This window comes from Equus przewalskii, chromosome 12 (assembly GCF_037783145.1).
Source record: "Equus przewalskii isolate Varuska chromosome 12, EquPr2, whole genome shotgun sequence".
Lineage (NCBI taxonomy): Eukaryota > Metazoa > Chordata > Mammalia > Perissodactyla > Equidae > Equus > Equus przewalskii.
The window spans coordinates 10,382,507-10,408,719 of NC_091842.1; the positions used below are offsets into that span (position 1 = coordinate 10,382,507).

Genomic DNA, 26,213 nt, shown 5'->3' on the forward strand with positions numbered 1-26,213 from the left:
TGCAGCGGGACAGGTCGGGGGCGCGTCTGGAGAAGCTGGGGCGCAGCCACTGGGATGAAATGAAGAACGAGAAGTGCTGAGGGGCAGCGGCGGAGGAAGGGACGCCCACAAGGCGGTGGCGAGCTGCGCTGCGGAGGGGAGGCCGGAGAAGCGGAAGGGCCGGGGCGGGGCCTGGGCGGGGTGCGCAGGCGGGGGGCGGGGCCGGCTGCGTCACGCGGCGTGGGCGGGGCCGCAGGGGGTTGTCCGCCCGCGGCACGCACAGCAGCCGCAGCCGCCTCGCGCACGGTCCCGCGGTCGCAGCTCGAGCCGCAGCCTTCGCGTCCCCACCGTCGCCTCAGCCGCTCGCTTCGTGGGTCGGTGTCTCCGGCACACGGGCTCCAGCCGCGCCGCAGCTGCCCTCTAAGCCCTTCAGGCCGCCCAGGTCTCCTCGCCCGGCCCGACCCAGCCCCCGAAGATGGTGGATCGCGAGCAACTGGTGCAGAAAGCCCGGCTGGCCGAGCAGGCGGAGCGCTACGACGACATGGCCGCGGCCATGAAGAACGTGAGTCTCTCTTCCCCTCCCCCCGCCTTGCCCCAGCCCCTTCGCGGACGCGGGCCTTCGCTGGGACGGCCCGGGGACGAGTCGCCCGTCGCGACTGCAGGGTGGGCCGCCCTTGCTCACCCACCGAGGGGGCTGGGGAGGGTCCCGAGAGCGCTAGAGCCTTTCCCCGAGCGTCCCCCGGGGCGGCGCCGCTGCCTCCTCGGCCCTTCCCGGGCTCGGGCTGGGGCGGGGTCTGGCAGGGCTGGGCTGGGCTCGGGAGCCGGGTCTCCGGCCGCCGCGTCTCCGGGCGTGCCGGGGACCTGAGCGGGGGCCGTGCGCATCCTTTGTGCCCCACTTCCCCTCCTCCCAGCCTGGGCGTGGGGGCGGGGGACCGCATGGATGCGGTTCCTCTTTCTCTCCCTGGTGTCTGGGCGGCGCCTTTCCCATTCACTCAGCAGGTCTCCGGTTTTCTAATACTCCCCCCCACCCCCCCATTTTCTTCCCCACTGCCTCTCCTGACAGATCCTTTAGGACCTCCCCGGGAAAAATGTAGGGTCTCCCGAAAACCTGGGCTCAATGGTGCAAAATCGAAACCACCTCGCTCACGTTTTTCTTAACAAAAGGCTTCCCTTTCTCCGTTCTCCAAAAGAAGTTCTCTTGCTTTTGGAAAGGGGCAACGTTCGTCTCGCTAGCGTTTGCATTGATTGTTCTCAACATGTCATCCCTATTTTCCCCCCCGTTTTTGTATTGAAAAGGGTAAGGTATTGTCTTTAAAATAAAGGTGGTGAATTTAGCTGACTGGTTCAATTTGTGACATATGCTGTTTCTTTTTAAAATACAGGCACACATCTGTTGAAATTCCTATAAGTTGAAAAAATATTCTCTCTGTTCTGATATTGCAAACAAAGCGGTGGTGGGAGGCAGTATCAAGTCATTCCAGAAGATTCTGCATTTGTCATATTGCAGAGAGCCTAGACTGGGTGGAGGCTGGGAGGAGTTATTTTAAAGGGGCAAAAGTCTTTTTTTTTTTTTTAATTTGTTTTGTTAGATACATCTGAGGCTTTAAAGAAAAAAAAGCTAACGCATCCTCATTCTGATGAAAAGCGAATACTGATCTCCAGGTGTCGCATTTTGTCCAGGATGCAGATTCCTGCCTGTATTGCACCATTTTGTCAGTAACACTACATTTATCTGATGGGCTGTCAACCAGTTTGATATTCGAGGAGGGGGGACTTTTTGAGCATTATTCAGTTAAACGTGGAAAATTAATTAATGATTTAGGTCTCCCACTATCTTAATATTTAACTTTCTGCCTTATGTAACAAAGGTTTTAAAATGCATCTCCAGTGTGAAGTGGGTGTAGGAGTGTACCTTGCATGTTAAATCTTTTTAACGAAGCAATATAGATGTTTTGTAATTATTAATTATAGAATAACTTTTTACAAAATAACTAATTACAGAATAACTTGAATAACTTTACTGGTTCCCAAAAGATGATGATGCCGATGCCTTTATATTTAAGCCAGCTACATTAACAAAAAAGGTTTTTATCTCATTAAGGAAGAGAATTGGTTCTGAAATTAGGAGTACTGCTGTATTATCATATTGCCACAGTCACTATCTTTAAGGCTCAAATGATGTAAGTTGCACTTTTAATATCAGTATTGAAAATATCTTTGGTTTGTGTTATTTAGACTATTCTAATTTTTCCATATTTCTAGGTTCACAGGAAAGCGAGTGACCTCGCACCTATAACCATAGCAACCCAGTGATGTCACACACAATGACACAGAGGCTGCAATGCACCTAAGGGCTGGTAGGGAGTATGCAAATGGCATTTGTCCAAGGTAATGCAGAAATTAACAGATTAGCTGGGTGGAATTAAGCACTTCATCTTCCACCAGATAAGAATTGGTCCAAAAAATAAGAATTGCATTTAACGTTAGACTTGCAAATCAGTGACCTTTAGATATGTCTATTTGCCTTCTTATTTCTAGTTTTCTCACGAAAGTTTATAAGATACATTCCTATTTTTAAGCATTAATCTCACTATTAAAATTGGGCAATGACGGAATAAAGATAGACGTTTTAAGTAAGAATGTTGTATGATAGTGCAGGGGCGGGCTGTATGCTTAGATTTATTGCAAATTAGTAATTTGGCAAGTTTTAATAAAAACCTTTAAAAATTAGGACTTCCTACTTGGTCGTTTTCAGTAAATGTTAGAGAATGAGAATCTGTTACAGAACACTTTAGGTGGGGATTTGGAAAAGGTCTCTTTTGCTATATTTATGCTTCTGCTCCCTGACAGAGTATAGAGGAAAGAACAGTTTATAAAATAAAGCAGACCTTTTTCAAACCTGTTTTACTGTGACTTTGAGGAGTTAGGCTCTCCTCTGGCCCTCATTATCCTCATCTGTAAAATGGATCAATATCTACTTGGAAAAGTTATGCGGATTAAATAAGAAATGTGTAGGTGCCCCCAAATGGTAACAACTTATAGAACTTTGTTTCTTCCTCTGTTGGAGAATTTCGAAAATACAGGCAGATACAAAGAAAATACTCAGTCCTACCACTCAAGTGAGCTCTTTTCTCAGGCTGAAATCATCCTGATGATAGAGGGATTAAATTTATTTGCATTCAATGAAGTTATCCTAGTAATAACACTGTTGGGACTTGTGCCAAGTGGTAGTTGTATGTGGATGACCAGCATAGAAATAATATGCAGTATTTTGAAAAGGAAGAAAGAGGGAAGTTTAGTCTTTTAAGACAAATATGTCATCTTGCATTTAAGGAGAGAGTGAACACCTAGAGGTCTCCTACTTGTTAAGATAGTACTGTCCTGTCCTTTGGATTTTAATAACCTCTTAAGTTACTATTCTAAGTAGGCTACTGGTACTTGCCTTCCGGGGGAAAGGTTCTGGGCTGCTAATTTTGTTGAAGTTACTGGGTTAAGCAATTTAACTGAGGGGTGTATGGGGGGCATTGGTGCCAAAAGGCTATCTTAATTATGTAAAAAAGTCTTTCTAGTGGAATCGATAGACTTTAAAATTCTTGCTATCTTAAATACTCTGTTTTTCCTGTTAGCTCTTCCAGGAGGCCAGATCAATAGCCATTATCACTAATGGAGTAATGACACCTCTGTAGACTCTTCAGAGGTGGAGTTCTGCCAGCCATTATTCTGGGTCATGTGGTTTCAATTGTTCTCTTCTCTGGAGTGGAAAGGATACAGATAACAGTTTGCTTTTTGTGTGTTATCTTTTGCAAGAACTGTAGTGACTATTTAAGTGTTTTTTCTAATTATTTAAAAAAAATCTCCTGTGTATCTTTTGAATTACATTGAGATGAAAGATGGTAAATGTGCATCCTCATTACAGTCCTTTGGATTAACTGCAGAGGATTTCATCCCATAGCACTTGGGGGAAGTCTTATTTGTTTATTAAATTAAACTCTAAATTATTGAAGAGTGGAGAAATGATTTTGTTTTTATTGACGTAAAAGTCATATAACGTAAACTAACCATTTTCAAGTGGTGATGGTCTGGCTGCAGCTGGCTAGATTTCAAAACCTGATTACTGATTCAGGAATGTGTCAGTAATGAAGTGCCCTACAGCTCACAGCCAATGGGAATCGCCGTCCCTTTGTCTTTGTTTTCTAACATCTGAACCTTTTCAGCATAGATTTTAAAAAGGGGTTATTTTAGCTAGGTTTATATTTCCGTTTAAAAAGTTATAGAGCTTACAAAACATGATGCTCATCCAAATAAGTAAGAACAATTTACCTGAAACTAGCGGATTATTAACTATTTGGAGATTATGGAAATTTTGCTGGTGTCTGTATTATGACTCGCTTTCCACCCCAAGGCTGACTTTGTTATAAGTGATTTCCCTGCGGTGGCAGCTGTCCCCTGGTGGACACTGCGGCACTGGGTGGTGAGCTATTGAAGCATGACATTCTAAACTGATGGGATTCCCGTAAATAAGATGTGTTAAATACGTTGTTTGGGTTACCAGAGTGCTTCTGAGGCTGCCAGGAGCTGCTGCCCACCTCTGCTGTCACCAACCCTAATCCTTTTATCTGGCAAGACGGCTGTTATTCCTGTGTCCTGCCACAGTCCAGGGGATGTGGAAGAAAAGCAAAGACCACTTTGTATGTTTAATAGTCAAAGGGAAGAAATCACGTATAGACCACTATCTTTTCTTTTGTCTTGTTTTCTAAGTTGTTTCTTAGTGCTTAACCCAATACTTGAAACTATAGCTTTGGGAAGCTATATTTATTGTCTTTTTAGGTGATAAAGGCTACCACTGCCAGCTGCTTTGTGGCCTTTCCTCTCATATTCATTTTCCTGTTGTCTTCACCAAATTCCATTTTAGAGATCAGCTGTCATTTTGGTTCACCACCAAACTGTATTATCGTTAAACTGGCACTTGTAGAGACCCTTGAAATTTTAACTTTACTAATTTATGAATTTGAATAGCAGAAAAATAGTTACATGAAAAGTGATCAATAAAAACTCCCAAAAGAAAGCTTTAATTTTAAGATAAGTGGTTAAATAAGTGGTTTGGTCCCATGATTTTGCAGAAACAATAAAAATTGTAAATCTTAAAGACTTTGCATGAGTCTTTTTTCTTCCTTTTTAAAGAACTGGTGAAGTCTAAGCCAAATTTTCATCAGCATTTCACTTGTAAGGGTGTGTCCCACAGAGGGAGATTTTTCTTTACCTAAGTTGACTGCTGTTACTGTGCCACTTAGCATTAATTGGGTTGTGAATTGGTAAATAGAAATGAGAGTGCTCTTACATATACAGATTTTTAACATAATGTTAATAAATTTCTAGATAAACTCGTTGGTCTTGTCCTCTTAACCTTTGGAGCGATATCTTATTTTTGGAGAGCTCTAAAGCCAAACTTAGTGAGTAGGACCCAGTGTAGTGTCAGCTTTCCCCTCTTAATAATTCTGTTAGTAGAGCAGTGCTGTCGGAGCTGGGAATGACAGTGACAGCAGCGGGCAGCTGAATGTATAATGACAGTAGCTCCAGAGGAATCCCTTCTCCAGCCTCCCCCACGAGCTGAGTGTGAAGAGCAGCTGCGGTGTGTAGAGAAGTGAGAGAGGGCTGAGAGGTAACGAGACGAAGGCTTTAAAAATGCAGGTTTATTTTGAAGAGATATTTAAATTTCCTTAGCTTTCTGAAAGGAATTGTTAATATTACGCTTAAGCTGCCATATTTAAATAACCTAGGTGTAGGAAATAAGGTTGCCCCTGGTGCCAGGATTTTAAGGACGGAGAAGTAGGCTTTACTTTTTTTTTCTTGGCAGGATTGCTTCATTGTTTCACGTTAGTTCAGTACAGTGCTCCTTTTGTGGCAGTCTAACTTGAAGTAGTGAGTGTGTCTGCAGTGAAGACTCAGCATGGGTAGTAGCCATGCAGATAATCCCTGTTCCCTGCCGGTATCCTTTCCATGAGGGCCTGCCGGCATGGGTAGACTAGTGGACAGATGTTGTTTTCGAGTCATCCTCCGCTCGCACGTATGACCTACGTCTGGTCTTCCTAATTACATCTGTGTGATAGAAACAGACTTTAAAGGTTAGACACTAGGGTTTTTTTTACACTAGGGTTTTTTTTACACTAGGTTTTTTTTTTTTTTTTTTGCGAGGTTGAAAATGTCCCAATCCAGAACGGCAAGAATTAGGATAGGAGGATGAGAACAGCAGAAAAGGACGTTCTGATGCAAGGAAGGCTAGTAGGGACAAGTGAGCAGACAGGGAATATTCTAGAATATTTTGAGTTTTGGGATGCTGTGATTTGCTAAGAGTCTGGTTTTGGGAAGGCTGAGACTGCTGATGACAAAAATGCCTGGCCTTTCAGAGGCTAGAAAAATTGGGGGGAAAATGACAAAAATCATTGCCATAGTCATTCCCCATGTAGGGATATTTCCATCATGTCTTTTTCTACAGAGTTTAGGCTTTTAACCTTGCCTTTTTCACTTGACATTATTTCAAGGATATTTTCTTCTGTCATTAGTATTTTCAATGGCGGAATAATCCTGTGGCTGTGTCGTAATTTAATTATACTTTTATTTAGCCTTTAGGCTCTTTTCCAAATTTATATTTATAAATAATAGTGCCGTAAATATCTTTGGCTAAAACTCAAACACAGTTTATACATTAGGACACAGACCCAAAAGTGGAGCTGCTGAAGGAATAGCTAAGAATAAGTTTTAAGGATCTTGAAACTATCACTAGTACTGGGTATTGTCTCTTAAAAGTTTTGAAAAATGTAATTATTTGACTAGGTATTACATAAACATGGTTCAAAATTCAGCATACCGTATTGCCCTTTCTACTCCAAGAAGAAAAACAAAAAGAGGTTGAAATGGGGGAAAGCTTGCCTGTTAGCTTATTTGTGGCAGATGTCCCTTTTGCTGGTTTTCTTGTTGGAATGTTTACCCTAAAACCCAAAAACTGATATGGAGACTTTCAAATATACACAACATAGAGATGAATAGTAAAATAGACCCCCATGTAAGCAGCTTCACCATTTGTCGGCATGTTGACCAACCTTGTATCTGTGTACTTTCCTACTCTTCTGGCCCCTTTGGGATATACTTTCTTGGAAGATGGCTTTTTATGGACCTAAAATTACCCTTTATTTGCCACAAATGCTCAGATTATGAACAAGATCTCTTTACGTTCAGATTTGGCGACTTCAAAGTGTAGTTTTCTTCCTTAAAGCATTTAATCCAGATGGCAGGTAATTTCATTTTTCTTTGATTTTAAGGGGAGTGCTTATTTTTTTTTTTAAGATTGGCACCTGAGCTAACAACTGTTGTCAATCTTCTTTTTTTTTTCTTTCTGCTTTTTCTGCCCAAATCCCCCCAGTACACAGTTGTATATTTTAGTTGTGGGTCCTTCCAGTTGTGGCACGTGGGACGCTGCCTCAGCATGGTCCTATGAGCGGTGTCACGTCCACGCCCAGGATCCAAACCAGCGAAACCATCATGGGCCTGCAAAGCAGAGCGTGTGAACTTAACCATTCGGCCACGGGGCTGGCCCCTGGAGTGCTTTTTTTCAGTTGACATCCACGTGCTGCCTCCCATCAGCCTTTACTCTCATGAGGGCGTGAAAGGCTGGGTGGGTCATGAGTGGGCACAGGAAGGATGATACAGTGTCTGTAGGTTAAGAGACGAGTTGTATCATTACAGGACTGTTTTCGCTTCCTTTTTTACTGCCTTTTTTTCCTGGAAAGGACAACAAAGTTGGATTCTTCTCTCAGTTCTTGTGACTTTTATCACTAATCTGATAGAAGAACTAAAAGCAAATTGATTTGTGGAGGACGATGTAAGTTAACAGGTTTTGCTTTTATTGGTTTTGTTGCTTGCCAAACATTTTTTAAAAATGATTTTTGCCTTAAAGTCTGAGTATACTTATACTCTTATACTGCTGAGTGTGTGTATGTACAGATAGGTAGGAAGTATATAAACCAGCCATCTGGGCCTGGACAGCCTGGATCTGAATCCACGCTCAGGAGTGTGCAGCTGACCAGTTTAGCATCAGGAGTTTAGGTGGGGATGCTGCTGTTTCATTTACTTTTTTAACACTTGAAGGGTCTGCAGAAAAGAACTTTAGATTTTTGGAACAGGATCCATTTACTGAGGAAGGGAAAACAATATGGTAAACTTCAAGCTTTAGTAACGGATTGAATTTTATTTAAAACTTGCATAAGATACACTTCTATTCACATTACTTATTTAGAACTCTGTCTAGCATGTAGATTCTCAAAAATAATTATAACTAGTTCTTATTTTGGACTTACGGTACTCATACATTTTGATCCTGTTTTTGTCTGTTAATCTGACTGGATATATATACACATACGCACTCATTTTTTAATAAAGAATGATTAAAGACTAACTTTTTATTTAGCAAGTGTTTCCATCTCTTGTGAAAATCAAGTCAGTACTGTTAGTGAGTTGCAGCGTAGCATTACTGTGCAATGTTAATGAGTTAAACTCAGCATTTGGAACACAATGAAAAACCTGGGCTACTGGTTTTTTTTTTTAGAGATTGGCACCTGAGCTAACGTCTGTTGCCAATCTTTTCTTTTTCCTTTTCTCCAAGCCCCCAGGTACATAGTTGTATATTCTAGTTGTGAGTGCATCTGGTTGTGCTGTGTGGGATGCCACCTCAGCCTGGCTTGATGAGCGGTGCCATGTCCGCGCCCAGGATCCGAACTGGCAAAATCCCGGGCTGCTGAAGCAGAGCGCAGGAACCCAACCACTCTGCCACAGGGCTGGCCCCCCTATGGTGCTTTTTGGTATGACTTTTTTGACATCTGTTTATAGATTTCTGCACTGACAAAAATCTTTTTGGGAAGAGAAGATTTTAAGTTACACACTCTTAGATAAAATATGGAATATAGTTTGACATTTACTGTCATTTGGGAAGCATCTTTGTATACTTTTCTCATTTAATTTCACAGCAGTTTTATTAAGTGATGCTCCCATTTTACAGGTGGAAACGTTTAAGTGATTTGCCTAAGGCTTGAGCTGAAAAGCTAAATCTAAGCTCTCTTATAGGGGCTGGCACCATGATGTAGTGGTTAAAGTTCTGCATGCTCAGATTCAGTAGCCTGGGTTCGTGGGTCTGGATCCCAGGTGCAGACTTACACCACTCATCAAGCCATGCTGTGGTGGTGACCCACATACAAAATAAAGGAAGATTGGTGCAGATGTTAGGTCAGGGCTGATCTTCCTCAGCAAAAGAAAAAAAAGGAGTAAAGTGTATATCTGGGTACTATTGATCTTTTTTTTTTTTTCCTTTTTCTCCCCAAAGCCCCCTGGTACGTAGTTGTATATTTTTAGTTGTGGGTCCTTCTAGTTATGGCATGTGGGACACTGCCTCAGCATGGCCTGATGAGCAGTGCCATGTCCTTGCCCAAGATTTGAACCGGTGAAACCCTGGGCTGCCAAAGGGGAGCCCGTGAACTTAACCACTCGGCCACGGGGCCAGCCTCTGATCTTTTAACTGTTGTCTCATTAATTGATCTATTTTGGCTAGTTTTAGTAAATGTCCCATTGTTTGCAGAAGCACTGAAAATCATTCAGACTACTGCATATTTAATATTTTCCCACTTAGTTGTCTTTGAGAGGATCGTTGTGTAGCCTAGGTTTAAATACAGAACAAATTTCTGTTAGGACAGTCCTAAGATATCTTACCCAATATGAGTGTAATCTGGTTTCTTTTATAAAACATTTGACTCCCGTGATTGTGGTATATTTTATCAAGAGAGAACTTCAGATTTTTAACATCAGGAGGTAAGTACTGTACTTCTGCCATTGGAGTCTTATGGGTATTGCCAAGAGGTGAAAGGATGCCACTCAGAACTGAATGGAAGAGTATACCACGCTTGAAAGAAATAGGGGGAAGCTGTGACCTTTCTGTACATCAAAAATAATGTAGTCTTGTGTGGATTTCACAAACTGGAGTGTGGAAACAGTGTTTTGATGGGATTTGGTTGAAACAAAGGAAGAAAAAAGATGCTCATTTGAATATTTTGTGTACGATCTAGGCAGGTGAAAGAAGTGAATGATACTGATGCACAGTCACACAGGGAAGATAGAGTTGTGATGGGGTATTATTGAACACTTGTGAGAATATTCATTCCACGCATAAAAATTGAAGTAAGCTCAGTGCTGTGGGATCAAAAGAGGACACTGATGTCACACTGGGCGTGAGGGGAGATTTCCTAGAGAAAGCGATGCTGGAGCAGTGTCTTTGGAGTCTGGAGGGGAGGGAGAACTGTTGGAGGAAGGACTGTCCAGGCAGAAGGAACAGCATGTTTAGCTTCAAGATGTGCAAGGAGCAGAATCTGTTGCCTGGTTCGTTTATTTGTTCACCATTGGCTGTGCTCGGAATGCTGCAGTAGCGTGTGCATTTGAGGGACTAGTTGGAAATGAGTCAAAAGATGGAAATGGGGGCCAGTTCATGAAGGGCCTTGGGAGTTTGGGCTCCTGCATAACCTATGGAGAGTCATTGAAGTATTTTAGGCAGAAGAGGATCATAATCTGATTTTTGGTCTGGAGAGATCATTGGCAGCAATGTGGAGATTGAATGGGGCAGTGAGGTAGAGGGAGGGACACCGATTAGTAGGGGTCTAGTCTCAAGGGATGAGTACCTGGGCAAGGATAGTGAGGGCAGGTGTGAGAGAGAATTTGAAGGCTGGAGCTAGAGCAAGAAAGGGGAGGAAGGAAAAATGATGGAAGCGATGATTTCAGTTGTGGCGTGCTGAGTTTGAGGAAACATTTAAGTGAAGGTAAATAGAGATGTCATGGTTACAATTTAACATGTGAAAAGCACTTAGAACAGTCCTGGCAGAGTGTAAGCGCTCAATGTTCCCTATTATTAATTCATTAAGTAAACAAATATTTACTTAGGACCTGCTAAGGGCCAGGGTATGGTCTAAGATCTGGAGAAAGTAATATCCCCTGTCCTCATAGAACTGACCTTCTAGGGGAGCCTTCTATATACCCATGCAAGTTAAAACCAGGCATAGTGAAGTCACCCAGGGAAAATGGAGAGTTGAAGACAAAATGTGAAACCCTGGGAATAGCGCTTATGTGGTAACTGAGGAAGAAAACACTAAGTAGATAGTGATATATGCAGAAAACTGGAAAAGAGTGCTAATAAAGAGAGTGTCAAGAAAGGGATTGTAGGGGCCAGCTCTGTGGCATGGTGGTTAAGTTTGGTGCGCTTCACTTTGACGGCCTGGGTTTACGGGTTTGGATCCTGGGTGTGGACCTACACCACTCATCAGCCATGCTGTGGTGGCATGCCACATACAAAATAGAGGAAGATTGGCTCACATGTTACCTGAGGGCTAATCTTTGTTAAGCAAATAAAAAAAGATTGGCAACAGATGTTAGCTCAGGGCAAATCTTCCTCAGCAAAAAAAAAAAGGGGGGGGGTGTAGTCAACAGTGTTAGATTACTTTATGAATTAAGATTTAAGATGAAGACATAAGAGAGCAGTGGATATGTGAAATAGGAAGACGTTTACAGCTTTTTAGAGTGGTTAGAGTGGTCTTGGGGTAAAAGAGTGAATGAAATGTGAAGAAATGGTAACAAATATAAACTTATTTTCAGAAACTTAATTTTGAAGGAAATAAGAAAGATGAGATTAAAAGGCATCATTTATTTATATTAATCCTTTAGTTGGACTGTATGTAGATGGGAAGGAGCAGGAGAGTAGAAGGGAAAATACAGGAAAGAGAACGACTGATGGGAATATATTGAGGGGAAGAAACGCCTTGTTTGGTCTACAGGGAGGAGGCAGTGATGGGTGCCGTTGTTTGTTAAGTAAGGGCCTTGAAATTGGCTCATCTCATGGTCACTTGCTTCTGTAAAGAGGCGGTAGAAGCGAGACTTGCCAGGCAGTGAGCGCCAAGGGCCCAACTGAGGTTAAGAAATGCTTAATTTGTAGTGGCTGTAATCTATAGTTTTTTGTTAGTGTCTCCCTCTGTCTCTCTCCCTCCTTGCCTAAATTTTGGGTATGAGAGTAGAAAGCCTGGGTAGTTGGCTTGATTGTGCATTTGGGTGTTTTAGAAATGGTGGAGGAGAAGGACAAAACGTAGGACAGTGTATACTAAGGCAGAAATAATTGAAGTGATGAATCTTGACGAACCTTGGAAAGAAGGAATAAAGCCTCCAGGGACAGGGCTGAGAGAAAAAGCATGGGGCTCAAGAGCAAGGCCAGCAGGTGAGAGTGAAGACTGGTAAAATGGGAGGTTATAGGAGTTTGATTTTTTTTTTTTTTAAGATTTTATTTTTTCCTTTTTCTCCCCAAAGCCGCCCGGTGCATAGTTGTATATTCTTCGTTGTGGGTCCTTCTAGTTGTGGCATGCGGGACGCTGCCTCAGCATGGTTTGATGAGCAGTGCCGTGTCTGCGCCCAGGATTCGAACCAACGAAACACTGGGCCACTCGGCCACGGGGCCAGCCCCTATAGGAGTTTGATTTTAAAAGTAAATGGTTCTGAATGAGGTCAAGGTGTGGTTTGGGAATAAGTTGTCAAAATCAAGATAACTGAACTATTTATAATTAATTTGGGGGAATAACCTTGGATAATGGAAGTGGAACCAGAGGTCTGGACCCAGGTAACAATCCCAAAGAAGGTGAACATGACATTGATTCCAGGAGAAATTGTAGAAGCAGAGAAAAGCTGTGGAAGAGGAGATTATTATGAAGGAGTTGATATGGGTTTGTGTAAGAACCTGTGTAATTTGAATTTAACTAATTTTTTAGGCTAATAAAGTGTCCTTATTTTTGCTTAAAGTCCTGTACCCTGGCCCCCAAATTCAACTGTTTTTTGTGTTTGGTGCAGATGGCACTTCACAATAGCACATATGGGGAAAAAGAGATACAGGGTTTTAACTGAAAGCTCAGTAGAATTTGAGTATAATTTGATTTTCGTAAGTTAATGTAACACTGCAAATAAGGTTTTTTTTTTTTGAGGAAGAGTAGCCCTGAGCTAACTGCTGCCAATCCTCCTCTTTTTGCTGAGGAAGACTGGCCCTGAGCTAGCATCCATGCCCATCTTCCTTTACTTTATATGTGGGACGCCTGCCACAGCATGGCTTTTGCCAAACGGTGCCATGTCCGCACCTGGGATCCGAACCAGCAAACCCCAGGCTGCTGAGAAGCAGAACGTGTGAACTTAACTGCTGCACCACTGGGCCGGCCCCAAGAAAAAATATGGAATAGATGGATACTTTCTTAACATGAGAGGTATCTTTTAAACCAAGAGTCAGTATTTAAGAATGAAACGCTGAAAATATTCCATTAAATTCAAAACAAAACAAAGATGCTCATTATGAGCGTTAACATTCTCCTTGTCCAGGCAGTATGATACAAGTGAAAGAAGTATACCTGGGACAGGATAAGTGATGTTTGGAAACTTATGATTATGTTGGGAATAAACTGGAAAAGTATTAGAATTAGTATTTGGTACGATGAAAGAGGGCCGTAATCTATAGTATATATTCTGTATAGCAACTCTAATCTATATAAAGATAAAATGAAAGATTTTTTTACAACTAAAATAAGGGAAAAAAGGCATTCTTGGTATAGTTGGGGTGGTAAGCACAAAGCATCAGATGTGGGTTTGAGTTATTCACATTAGTAAACTTGTTTATGTAAAACTATTCGTCTGGGGCTCTTTTTGAAAACCTGCTTTTCAAAACAGCTTTAAGCTTTAATTGTGGATAAGGTTAATGGTAAATTATGGAGAGGATTTGTTTGAATAGGTACTACTGGTAACAGGTACAAATTTGACCACCTCAACATTGAGTACCTCCCAGTCATTCTGTTTTTCAGACCCTTCTAGAAATACACAGAGAATATACAGATTCTTTTTCTCTTTTTTTTCTTTTTCTTTCTTTCTTTTTTTTTGGCGAGGAAGATTGGCCCTGAGCTAACATCTGTGCCAGTCTTCCTCTATTTTATGTGGGATGGTGCCACAGCATGGCTTAATGAGCAGTGTGTAGGCCTGCACCTGGGATCCGAACCTGTGGACCCTAGACTGCTGAAGCAGAGCATGCAAACTTAACCATTATGCAACTGGGCCGGCCCCTACAAATACTTTTTTAATGGCAATCTAGGATTCCTATTGTATGGATGTATCATAATCTAACCAGTCTCCCATCAAAGACCATTTAGGTGGTTCCAGACTTTAGCTGTTAGAAATAATGCAGTGAATCAATTTCTAGAAATGCAATTGCAGAATCAAAAAGTTTTTGAGTATTTGTAATTTTGACCGTCATTTCCAAATTGCTCTCCATAAAGGTCCTATCAGTTTAGTTTCCACCGTGGATGAGAGTGCCTGTTTAGCCACACCAGTTTCACAGTGAGTCATCAAATTTGAAGTTTTGCCAGTCTGATTGGAGAAAAATTAACATTTATAAGGAATGACGTTGTGTGCTCTACCTATGTTTTCCTTTCCTTCAACCGTCCATTCGTTTTGCTCATTTTTGGGTTTTTTTCCCTTTTCCTTCTCCCCAAAGCCCCCAGTACATAGTTGTATATTCTAGTTGTAGGTCCTTCTGGTTGAGCTGCGTGGGACGCTGCCTCAGCATGGCCTGACGAGCAGTGCTAGGTCCACACCCAGGATCCTAACCGGCGAAACCCTGGGCTGCTGAAGTAGAGTGCGTGGACTTGAGCACTCGGCCACGGGGCTGGCCCCTGCTCCTTTTTCTGTTACTGGTTGATCTTAAATTCTTTTTATGTCGTCTTTATGTATTAGAGAAAGTAGCCATTTCTCTGTGATGTGTGCAATGTTTACATCATCAGAGACTCAGCATGGAAGAAAGAGCACAGAATTTGAAGCCAGAGGGCCCCAGTTTGTGTCCCTACTCTGCTGTATGTTAGTGGTCTGATTTTTGAGAAAAAGTCATTTCATTTCTCTACATCACACCTGTAAAATAAATATAATGTCCACCTTGTAGGGTAGTTGTGAAAAGAACTGGACTTGGGTGGCTGTCAGAAAAACCCAGGTTCTCAGCCAGCTCTCCTCTCATCTCTCAGACCTTGAGTTTGGCCCTGAATATGCCGTGGAAGTTTCATGACTCTTCTGGGATGTTTGTCTTCCTGGCATGTTCCCCTCCTGCACAGTTTTTATCCAGGTGATTGCTGCTGGTTTTTAAAAACCTGCCTAATCTTGTTACTTCTTAGTTAAAATCTCCTCTAAGCTTCCTGGGTGGTTTTGCTACCTTAAGAACATCTGTGTTACTGATAATGTGAACAAGTTTGTGTTTCCTTCCCGTGAACTAGCACCTTGGGGATGTCTCTCTAAATTTTCTAGCATCCGTACAGTGTGGTGCAGTGTGGCACATGCTAGATGCTCAGTGAACACTTGACGGAGTATCTGATGAGTGGCCTTTAAGTATATTTTCCTTGTCATTTCGCCTTACGGGACATGTTATAATCCAGTTTTCTAGAGTGAATACGTGTTGGTGGTCCCCAAGACAAACCCCAGGTTCAGTGATTTGCTAGGACTCAGCATATAATTTTACTCATGGCTATAATTTATTACAGTGAAAGAAAGCCACATGAACCAAGGGACAAGTTGCTTGGGCTGAAGGTCTGAGTAGACCAGGCGTAAGCTTCCAAGGGTCCTCGCCCAGGGGACTCTCAGGATGCAAGTGTGCAATGTGGCCTCCCAGAGAGGCTCTTTAGGGACTTGGGGCCCAAGGGTTTTATTGGGGCCTGCTCCTATAGGCACTTTCTGCTTAGCACGTACCAAACTCAAGACTCCTAGAAGGAAAACAAGTGTTTAGCATAAACCACATTGTTTGCACAAACAGTTTGAGGGACACTGAGCCATTCTTAGCTGGGAATGGTGGGAACCCTTCCAAAACCCAAGTTCTCAGATGCCAGCCAAGGGTCAGCTTTGCAAGCAGACCTCTCTAAAGATAGCAGTCTCAAGCTTGTTCTGTTAACTCTTTTCTGCACAGACTGTAATTCAGGTTTAAGGCATTTTTCTCTGATGTGCAAGGCCTAACTTCATATTTAAAAATTGTTTAGTTATTTAGTGGACAGGTCATCTCTAGAATACACGATTAATTATACTGAGGCAGAACAGTGTCACATATATTTGTAGTGGTTTATTCTGTTGCCTGCACTGTATATAGACACCGTCCGTTATGTGGACACTGATGCCCATCTTGCACCTTGTCATCTTATTTCTTATTCTTATGTTTTTGGTGTAGGGTGTTCATATATAGCAATCACTGCATTTTTTTTTTTTCATGGCCTCTTGGCCCTTTCAGGTAATAGTATTCCAAACCTAGGAGGACAAAAAATGCATGGTGAGGCCAAATGTTATACTTAATGTCTGCTAGTTTTGTTTTTGTTTTTTGTGTTTTTTTGAGAAAGATTAGCCTTGAGCTAACATCTGCCGCCAATCCTCCTCTTTTTGCTGAGGAAGATTGGCCCTGAGCTAACGTCTATGCCCATCTTCCTCCATTTTATATGTGGGATGCTGCCTCGGCATGGCTTGACAAGTGGTGCATAAGTCCACGCTCAGGATCCAAACTGGCGAACCCCAGGCCGCTGAAGCAGAGACCGCAAACTTAACCACTACACCACTGGGCCAGCCCCATCTGCTAGTTTTTGTTTGTTTGTTTTTTAATAGACTATTTTTTAGAGCAGTTTTAGGATCATAGCAAAATTGAGCGGAAAACACAGTTTCCATACACTGCTTGTCCCTACACATGTACAGCCTCCCCCACTATCAATATCCCACAGTGGTACCTTTGTTAGAACAATCGATGGACCTACATTGGCACGTCATTATCACCCAAAGTCCATACTTAATATTAGGGTTCACTTTTGGTGGTGTGCATTCTCTGGGTTTTGACAAGTGTGTAATGACATGTATCCATCATTAGAGTATGCTGGAGTATAATTTCACTGCCCTAAAAATCCTTTTTTCCGCCTATTCATCCCTCCTGTTTTTTGGATGTGAACTTAAATTCTTTGGCGATTTTCAGCTTTCTTAAATCAATGTGTCCTTTGTTCACCACCATAACTGTTACTTTGTAACTTGTACGCAAGATTCTGCAAGATAGAAATACCTTTAAATAAAGTAAACTTAGTTTAAGTTTTATCTTATTTAAGACAATTAAACATTTGAAGTTGCATTCATTACAATTTAAGGTTCTTGATAGATAAGTTGAGGAAATTGTGAATGAGTTGGTACTCCAAGACTTAGGGTCGGAAAGTCACATAAATAGCTCTCCAAGAATCTCAAGGGTTTCTAATCTTAGGTAGGAAGGATTTTTCTCTTCAACTCTTAGGGGAGAGCAGTTGATGCTGGTTAAGATCTGATTCCTTAGCAGCTGGGCTTTGGGGAGTTTTGTTTCTTAACCTGTGGCTGAGAATAACAGATTTTTCTAACCTTTTTGCTAATAGCTCTCTGGCTAAAAGAAATTTGGCCTTGAGCTGTTAGCATAGGAGTTGATTAGTTTTGTTTGTTTTTAAGGAGACCACAATGCTAGAGAAGACAAACTACACGTTTTTATTTATATACCTTATAAGTGCAGTGCCGGAGAATACAAACTATACGTTTTCCAACAGACGTGACAGTGAATTTGGGGGATTTTATTTGTGAGTGTTGCATTCTTAGAAGCCATTCAGTGACTGTTTTGAAAATGTTCCCTCCCTTCCAAAGTGAGACATTTCTTACATCTTCCCACATTGAATAACCATTCTATCTTGCTTAAATCTTTTTTGGACACTGGAGGAATAATTCTTTTCCTTTTAAAAAATTATCCTTTGACCTTTTAAAACTACTATAGTTGGGATCTCTACTTTATTTTAATGTAAAAATCACAGATTAATTCTTATGCAAGCCATTTTGATCTTAAGGATTTTTAAAAATTCTGATTTACAGTTCTTAGAGAAACCTCACTTTCCTTTGAGCAGACTTTTTAAAGTTTTTCCCTCTAACTTAGTTTTTCAGTGGCAGAGAACATCTGGGTATGTTCCGAATGTGCTTGAGTTAGTATATCTAAAGGTGACATTGGCATTTCATAATCTGCAGGTTCCAGTTGGTGTGAGGCAACTAGGCAAACTTTACACGAGCACAGCTTGCTACCTTTGGGCTCTGCCACCGAACTTCTTTTGCAGCGGGAGGAGACCTCACCCTATAGCATACTGGTGAGGTAATTTGAACCTTAAATAGTTGCTGGCTCTTGAAAGAAGGATAACATGATTTAGGGGACAGGCCAGAACTCAGTCTCAGTGGCCTCAGGCACTCTGGCTTCTTGCACTGGAGACAGTTGCCAAGTTGCACCAGAGGCGGCTGTCTTCACTGTCTGCACAGGCAGTGAGTGCGGGCTCCAGTTCTATGGTGTGCGTGCCCGAGGCCTGCAGAGGCCCCAGCTTGTTTGAAAGCCAGTCTGGGGAGTATTTTCAGGCTATATGATACTAAGGCTTATGGAAGGGAAGTGATGTAAGGTAGCTAAGGAAGTTTCAGCGTAGAATAGAGAACAGGATGAAATGGAGAAGAGATAGTTGAAATAGGAAGATAAGCTAGGAGATTGTTACTGTAAGAAATTTAGAGGCCTCCTGTGTGAGAATTAAAATGAAGGAAAATTGTTCAAGATATTCTCAAGAGTAATTGCCCACCTCCCTACAGCACTTTACTTTGTCAGGAGTGCTTTATCATTTGTGTGATATATACTTAGAATGTTATGAAAGAGGCAGAGATCTCTGTTTTGCAGATAAGAAAATCAAGACCCAGAGAGATGAACTGGTTTGCCCCCAAAGTTACTTTGCAAATGGTGAGACTGGGGAAACCCCAGTCTTCTGGGTTATTTGAATATACATCAGAAATCAATAGAAGTGACAGCGGTCTCAGGGCTGAGAATAGTGTCTTAAAGCCTAGAATATATGAAAAATTGGCTATGAGATAATAAGCCTCGTTATTCAGGAGAAGCAGTTTCCACAGGGGAGTGGGGTAGGGGGTCATGGAGCAGAAAGCACCTCTGTCCTGGTTTCCTTCTGCTCTGAAGCCCGGCGGTACCAAACCCCCGTTCTGCCACACTGCAGTCTATTTCACTAGCCTGTGTCTGGTAGAGGTACTGTTGTCCTCTAGCATTATAGTGGGAAATCGGTAAGCATAGTGAAAGGTTAACATAAGAAAAACGACTCATTTAGGAAACTACTAGTTTAGGAGATACTTGACTGTCTATCATTTACTGGCTATTGTGAGCATTAGTAAGCAGTGCATGATCAGTTCAAAGACTGAATTGCTTACAGTAAACTAATAAGTATGATTTGGTTTACATTGTGATTTAATTATTTCTGAGAGATGCTATTTGAATTACACAACCAGTTTCACTAAGTATAACCCTCCTCTTCCCCCTCGATTATAAAAGTGGAGTATAGGGGCCAGCACTGTGGCTGAGTGGTTAAGTTTGTGGGCTCCGCTTTGGTGGCCCGGAGTTCTCCAGTTTGGATCCTGGGGGTGGATCTGTACACCCCTCATCAAACCATGCTGTGGTGGCGTCCCATGTAAGAACTAGAATGACTTAGACTAGGATATACAATTATGTACTGGAGCTTTGGGGGGAAACAAAGAAGAAGAAGATTGACAACAGTTGTTACCTGCAAGGCCAATCTTCCTTACCAAAAAAAAAAAAAAGTGTTAAAAAAAAAGATCCTTTAGGCTTAAAAAAAATGGGGTACGTACTGGATGGAAATGGGGTATACGTACAGAGTCTCTTGGTATCCTAACCCACCCCAAAAGGGTTTGATATGTCTTTTTGGATTATATCCCCGCCTTTCACATCTATAAATAATATAATGTTATGTTGATGCTATGGTTCATCTACACGGGGAGAGTGAGGACTTTAGCCAATTTGACTGGGAGTAGGAGGAGGAGAGATGGGAAAGATTTCATAGAGGACATGAATATTAACTTGGTTTTTGACCACTGTGAAAGTATTTTCCAGGCAGGAACACTGACACGTATTCTAGGCAGGGGCAGAAGAACAAAGGGCAGAAGTATGCAGTTTTGGCAGTTAACACGTTATGACTGGGTACATGTGGGGATGAGGTGAGGAAGTGTCTAGTCTTATGTAAGACTTAGGAAATAGTGAATGGTCTGGGATTCCCGATGTTGTAACTGAGCCATGGACTTAGCATACAGCGGCGTGGATATGAGAGTTTACCAGACACGTAAAATTGTGGCCTCACAATAGGAATGAAAAGTCAGAGCTCTTGCCTTCTTGTAAAATTTTCTGTTTCCTGTGGTTATCAGACAATGGTATATGACGGATATCACAGAAATCAGGTAAAATAAATCAAATGTAGCGTTGTGATGACTTAATTTCTTTATTATAAGCAGTTGTTTGGTAGTCATAAAAATGTAGAACCTTGGTGTGGTGGTGCTTGTTTCCTTGAGGTGATTAGTCTTTGGGATGATGAAGATAGAAACCTTTAGAAATGCCCTTATTGAAAGAAGGTTAATCCCTGTTGGCCACCTCAGCTCCGAAGTACTAGCTCATCCCTCCATCTTTTGTATTGCTAATTGTGTTCAGTCAGACACTAAGGAATACGAGTTCCCCAAGTGGCGAAAACATCTCAGTGGTCAGACTCAATCCCATGGTCCCAATTTTGACTTTCTTTCTGAGGTTTATAATTCATATGATCAAACACGAGCACAAAAGCCTCCTAGTTTCTTAAAAGTCATCCTGAAGTTGACTCAATATATTCTCACCCAGAAGGAGTGGGACTCAAGCTTAGCAGACAGGGCAAGATTAGAAGGCAACTGTCATTCTGTTTTCTTAAAAAACTGTTGAGGTTTATAAGCCATCTAGACTTAAAATACCCAGGATTGGTATGTATGTAATGTTACATGATAGAACTGTGGACTTTTTGCCATTTAGATCAAAATTTGATTTCTCATGTAAGAGCTAGACTTGCTAGTTCTTTCATGGGACAGCTATGTGGTAAGCATGTGTCCTCTTCTAGGGAGGAAGCAGGGGTTCAGGCACCATTGATCTGGCTGCAGTTTTTTCCTTCTTTGTTGCTTGTTCCACCTCCATCCGCCTTCCATACAACCCCATAGCCTGACTTCTCTATCTGTTAATCACTGTTTGTGTTTTAGTGGCATAAACATGATTAACCCAACTGACATCATCTGTACCATAACAACTCTTTATTCTGTCTCTATTAGGTGACAGAGCTGAATGAGCCGCTGTCCAATGAAGAAAGAAACCTCCTTTCTGTGGCCTACAAGAATGTGGTTGGGGCACGCCGTTCTTCCTGGAGGGTCATTAGTAGCATTGAGCAGAAGACCTCTGCAGATGGCAATGAGAAGAAGATAGAGATGGTCCGTGCTTACCGTGAAAAAATAGAGAAGGAGTTGGAAGCGGTCTGTCAGGATGTGCTGAGCCTGCTGGATAACTACCTGATCAAGAATTGCAGTGAGACCCAGTATGAGAGCAAAGTGTTTTACCTGAAGATGAAAGGGGACTATTATCGCTACCTGGCTGAAGTAGCCACTGGAGAGAAAAGGGCAACTGTCGTGGAGTCATCTGAGAAGGCCTATAGCGAAGCCCATGAGATCAGCAAGGAGCACATGCAGCCTACTCACCCCATTAGATTAGGCCTGGCTCTTAACTACTCCGTTTTCTACTACGAGATCCAGAATGCCCCAGAGCAAGCATGCCACTTGGCCAAGACCGCTTTCGATGACGCCATCGCTGAGCTCGACACTCTCAACGAGGACTCCTACAAGGACTCCACTCTCATCATGCAGCTCCTCCGTGACAACCTAACGCTCTGGACAAGCGATCAGCAAGACGACGATGGTGGAGAAGGCAACAATTAAGGCCCCCAGGTGGACTGGCAGCGCACGCTGATGCTACTACTGCAGTCTTTATTTTTTTCCCATGAGTTGGGGTCGGGTGGGGGAGGGAAAGGGAGGGCTGACCTTCCTAGGGAGAAACCCACGACCTGTCCTGTCTTTGATCGCCTCTTTGACATTTTTGCCAAAATACCACTAGTGGAAAGTCAGGCTAGCTGTGCTGGTATTGGAATAGCAGCCTCACACTGGCATATGGACTGTTCTGTAGATTCATGCAAGTGGAGCTGTCTGTCTTTAATTTAACTTATTGCTAGGTAATAGGGTTTAAGATGAAAAGAAAACTTAAATGGAATGGCCCTCATTCAATAAGTTCTGTGGTTCCAGTAAGGATTTTTATGTACATATGCTCTTGTCTTAAGTTTTGGGTACTTTCTATCTCATCTGTTTTAGCTGTGCAGTTTTTTTAGGGCGTACTCTACCAGACATGGAATAGTTTAAATCCCAAACTGGCAGACTTAGAACATAAGGTGTATTTATCCTTGTGATTTAGGCCTTGCCAGTTTTCTGAAGTCTCTGATTAGTTGACAGTATTAACACTAAATTGCAGTTTACAGTATTTCTACATTACAGCCATATGTAACATCAAGCCATCGATTGTGTATTTTTCTTTGCTAGTTATTTTGGCTTTACATCCTTATTCAGCCTTATCCAGGTTGGTTTTGCTGTTATCTGTCTCCTAGGCCAAAAGGCTTGCCTGAGGAGAATCAGAGCTACTTTAGGTTTTGGTTAATAGGTGCTTGGCAGGTGGCTGTGGGATTTTTGTCCTTCTTTCCTCTCAACTTAAATCACCACAAAAATTAGTAATCACTTTAATAGAAACGTTAAACACCACAAAAATAGAGAAAATTCAGGTCTGTATGTCATTTATTGTGTTGATATTTTCAGAGAAATCCTGATTTTTAAGCTGCCACAGCTCCTTCCTCAGGGATTACGCTGCCATCTCACTCTTCACTTGGGTCTTCCCCACTGTACCTTACGCCGATGGCTCTCAGTTGGGTGTACCTTAAGGTGCGCCACTGTACCTTGTGCTCATGGCTCTCAGAGAAGCTAATGGGTTGTAGAAGCTGGGAGATCATTTTGAGAAAGTTGGTGGTGCAGTGTGTGAAAATTCAGGTGCTAGAAGCTTACTGGTGGAAAAATCCAGAAGGAAGAGCTCTATTCATAAACATTCTGTCCAATTTCGGGAGCCTTGTAAGTGTGTCAGTTTTTCCTCCCTGAAGACACTCCTTCCCCAAGTAATTGTTGTAGGAAGATAAACTAAAATCAGCAGATAATAAATACTTAAGTCCTATTTGACCAAAACTTTTTCTATATGTTTTTTTCTTTTTAATGGAAGCATAGAAGTTGGAGATTCATTTGTCTCTTGTGCAATCAGTGCACATTTTGGAATTGAAGGAAAGAAACTACATTGCTATTTCCACAAATTTGTTTTCAGTTAGCCTTGGGGCCTTCGTTCTTGTTTTGGATAAATCTGTCTGAAAACATGACCTGTTGAGTGTGTGTTCAGCCGTTTTTATAAGATCAGTAACTGTGAACTCCCGAGATAGGTAACGACACCAGACTTGTTTTGTTTGTTTTAGTCAGGCAAGGAGAGATATGAATGATAATTGAGGAAAAACTGACAGTTGCTTTTGCTGATTCTAAAATTGGGCTTACAAGTATGAAGTGAATACATTTAACAGGATCCAGGTGACAGTGAAGATAGAAGAATGATGGTGATACTCTGTAATATTGCACAGTTTGCCCAGCATGACTTTCCTTAGAAGGTTCCCTCCACATGCTAGAGCAGAAGTCCCAATTACCTGAACCTACCAGAAGAACTAACAGAGGAAAGCTTACCAGCTTTTGTGCCGTTATCGGGGCCTACAGTCAATGCCATGGATGGGAATAGATTTGGGGGGGTAGGTGGGGCTTTCCTTAACTTCTCTTCATGTCCCGTGAGCAGTGTTGTGTCCTTCCTTGTAGCATTTGGAAATGATTTACTGGAATTACAAAACCTATTTTTCTTTTAAATTTCAGCTTTGGCTCTGGCTGCTTTTTAGAATAATGCAAGATAAAATCATACCTGAGGGCTGAAAATGAAGAGGGAGTGGGAGACTTGATATTTAAGCAGCTTGAATGGTTTCTTTTCTTTCTTTATTTTTAAAGAAATGCACTTGCCTATGATACTGTCTCCCCAGTGAAATGGTTACTCCTCCATTACTCTATTGATACAATATTGTGCATGCTAGTGTTGTATTTCTATACAGTAGCTTGAAATTTATTAACTTATACTGTAGGTGTTATGTATTCCTATGACAAAAAATTAAGTCTTCAAATTTTTTAAAGTTTTTTTAATTTAATTTTTTCTTTTGGGGGTAAAGTTTGCTCTACCAAATAGTGATCGTAACAAATTGATCTGTTTTGGATGTTGCTATAGTGACATGCAGTTATATATTTTGTTTTTAAAGGGTGGGGGGGGGGAGCAAAAGAAACACCAGTGTTAGCTTAATCTTAATGTCTGGTGTTTGTCATGGTGAAATTATAACTATTACAGTGTAGGAGAACAATGACTATGTTCTCTGAATGAGCCTTTGTGCTTTTTGTCATGTTATGCAGTGAACTATTTTTAAGGTCTAATCAGTGATTATTTTTCCAACTCCGTGTTTCTCTAAGGAATTATTTCACACACGGACCATTCTTAGCAGTTTTCCTCAGTGATGGAATATCATGAATGTGAGTCATTATGTAGCTGTCGTACATTGAGCAAATAAACTTACAGATCTGATGTCAGTGCTACTTAGTTTTATTTAATGACTTTAATTTTTGCTTTGCTTTCACAGTTTCGATTGGACATTGGTATTCCTCCTCCCTCACTCAAAGAATGAGTTTGGATTCGAGGGAAGAAGGGGCAAGACAGTATATATTGGAAAGCACCCGAATCTGGGAACTACACCTGGGTTTACTGACCTGGAAAACTCACTGCCCCTTTTGGGCCTCCAGTCTTTCTCACAGAATGAGCGCTTTCACCTAGATCTCTGAAGGCCTCTCTGGAGGCCCGAGTTTGAACCATGGCTCCTTTTGGTCCTTGGGCAGATTACTAAACTGAGCCTTGGAGGTGTGGGTCTGAATCCGGCTGGGTCCCGTGCCTGCTTTGGCATCTCAGTTAGGTGCGCCGTATTGTTGGAGATCTCACTAAGTCTTAGATGAGCTGGTTCTTTGCACTTAAAAGTGTTCTTAAACAAATTGTCTTGGGTCTTTTAGTCCTTCTGAGGTGGTCAGCAGCCTTAGTTGGGATGGGCCGAGCTCTCAACAGCCCGTCGTTGCGGATGACAGCTGTCAGGATGTGCCCACCTCGTGAACGCCTCCCTAGGTGTGGGGGGTTCTGCCATGACCAGCTGTGAGGAGAGATTTGTCTACAGGAAGGAATGCCTGGACAAAAAGTTTTCCTCTGCCACCAGCTTGGGCATGCTCCAGCAAATGGGAGGGAGCATTGGTTCGCGCAGTAGAAGAGGATGGCTTTTTAATTTGGGGGGTAATTTTAATTCACATTTTAGGAACAACACTTGGTGTGACTAGGTTTTTGCCATGTACTGAATGAATCCGCCTGTGTTGGCTCACTTGTCACTCTGAAGCGCCCTAAGCATGCTGCTACAAGTACACCTGTGGAAGTGGAAGTGACAGGTGTGCCTAAGGTCCTGCAGCTCCCTGGGACCCACATCGGAGCCCCAGGCTTCGGTCCTTCTGAGTTTTGCCTGCTCACACCAGGCTGCTTCTGCCCGAGTGAGCAGCAGGCAACCTGCAGCCCAAGTGGACTGAGCTGTTTTACTGTGGGAGTTACGGAGGGCACAGAGACAAATCAGATGTCTTGCCAACAGGAAAGTACGGGTGTGGGCAAGGTCAGAACAGTCAAGTTTATTTAAAATACAGGCTCACCAGAGCTCTTCAGAGAGAAGGGTAGCTCCTGGAAGTTGCCATGATTACTCTTGTTCCTTGGTGTAACTTCCCATTACGAATGCCTGGAATTTGACATAAGACTGGAATTTGGAGAAAAAAGCTGGGGGCTGGGGTAGCCCCAAGGCCAAGTAGTTAAGTTTGGCACACACTGCTTTGGCAGCCCAGATTTGGTTCCTGGGCACAGACCTACACCACTCAGTGGCACCCATGCGGTGGCAGCAGCCCCCATACAAAAGAGAGGGAAATTGGCCCCGATGTTAGGGTGAATCTTCCTCAGCAAAAAAAAAAAAAAAAAAGACGACTGGAACTTGCTCAGAGGATTTCCACAGACA

The 26,213-nt window shown here is 42.3% G+C and overlaps 1 protein-coding gene across 1 annotated transcript; it reads left to right on the top strand.

Annotated features, from left to right (window-relative positions):
- Positions 1-173: 173 nt before the first annotated feature.
- YWHAG (tyrosine 3-monooxygenase/tryptophan 5-monooxygenase activation protein gamma) lies at positions 174-24,712 on the top strand. Its single transcript, XM_070566411.1, has 2 exons — positions 174-541; positions 21,253-24,712. The coding sequence occupies exons 1-2, from the start codon at positions 455-457 to the stop codon at positions 21,907-21,909; spliced, it is 744 nt and encodes a 247-aa protein (XP_070422512.1). The 5' UTR covers positions 174-454; the 3' UTR covers positions 21,910-24,712.
- The last annotated feature ends 1,501 nt before the right edge of the window (positions 24,713-26,213 follow it).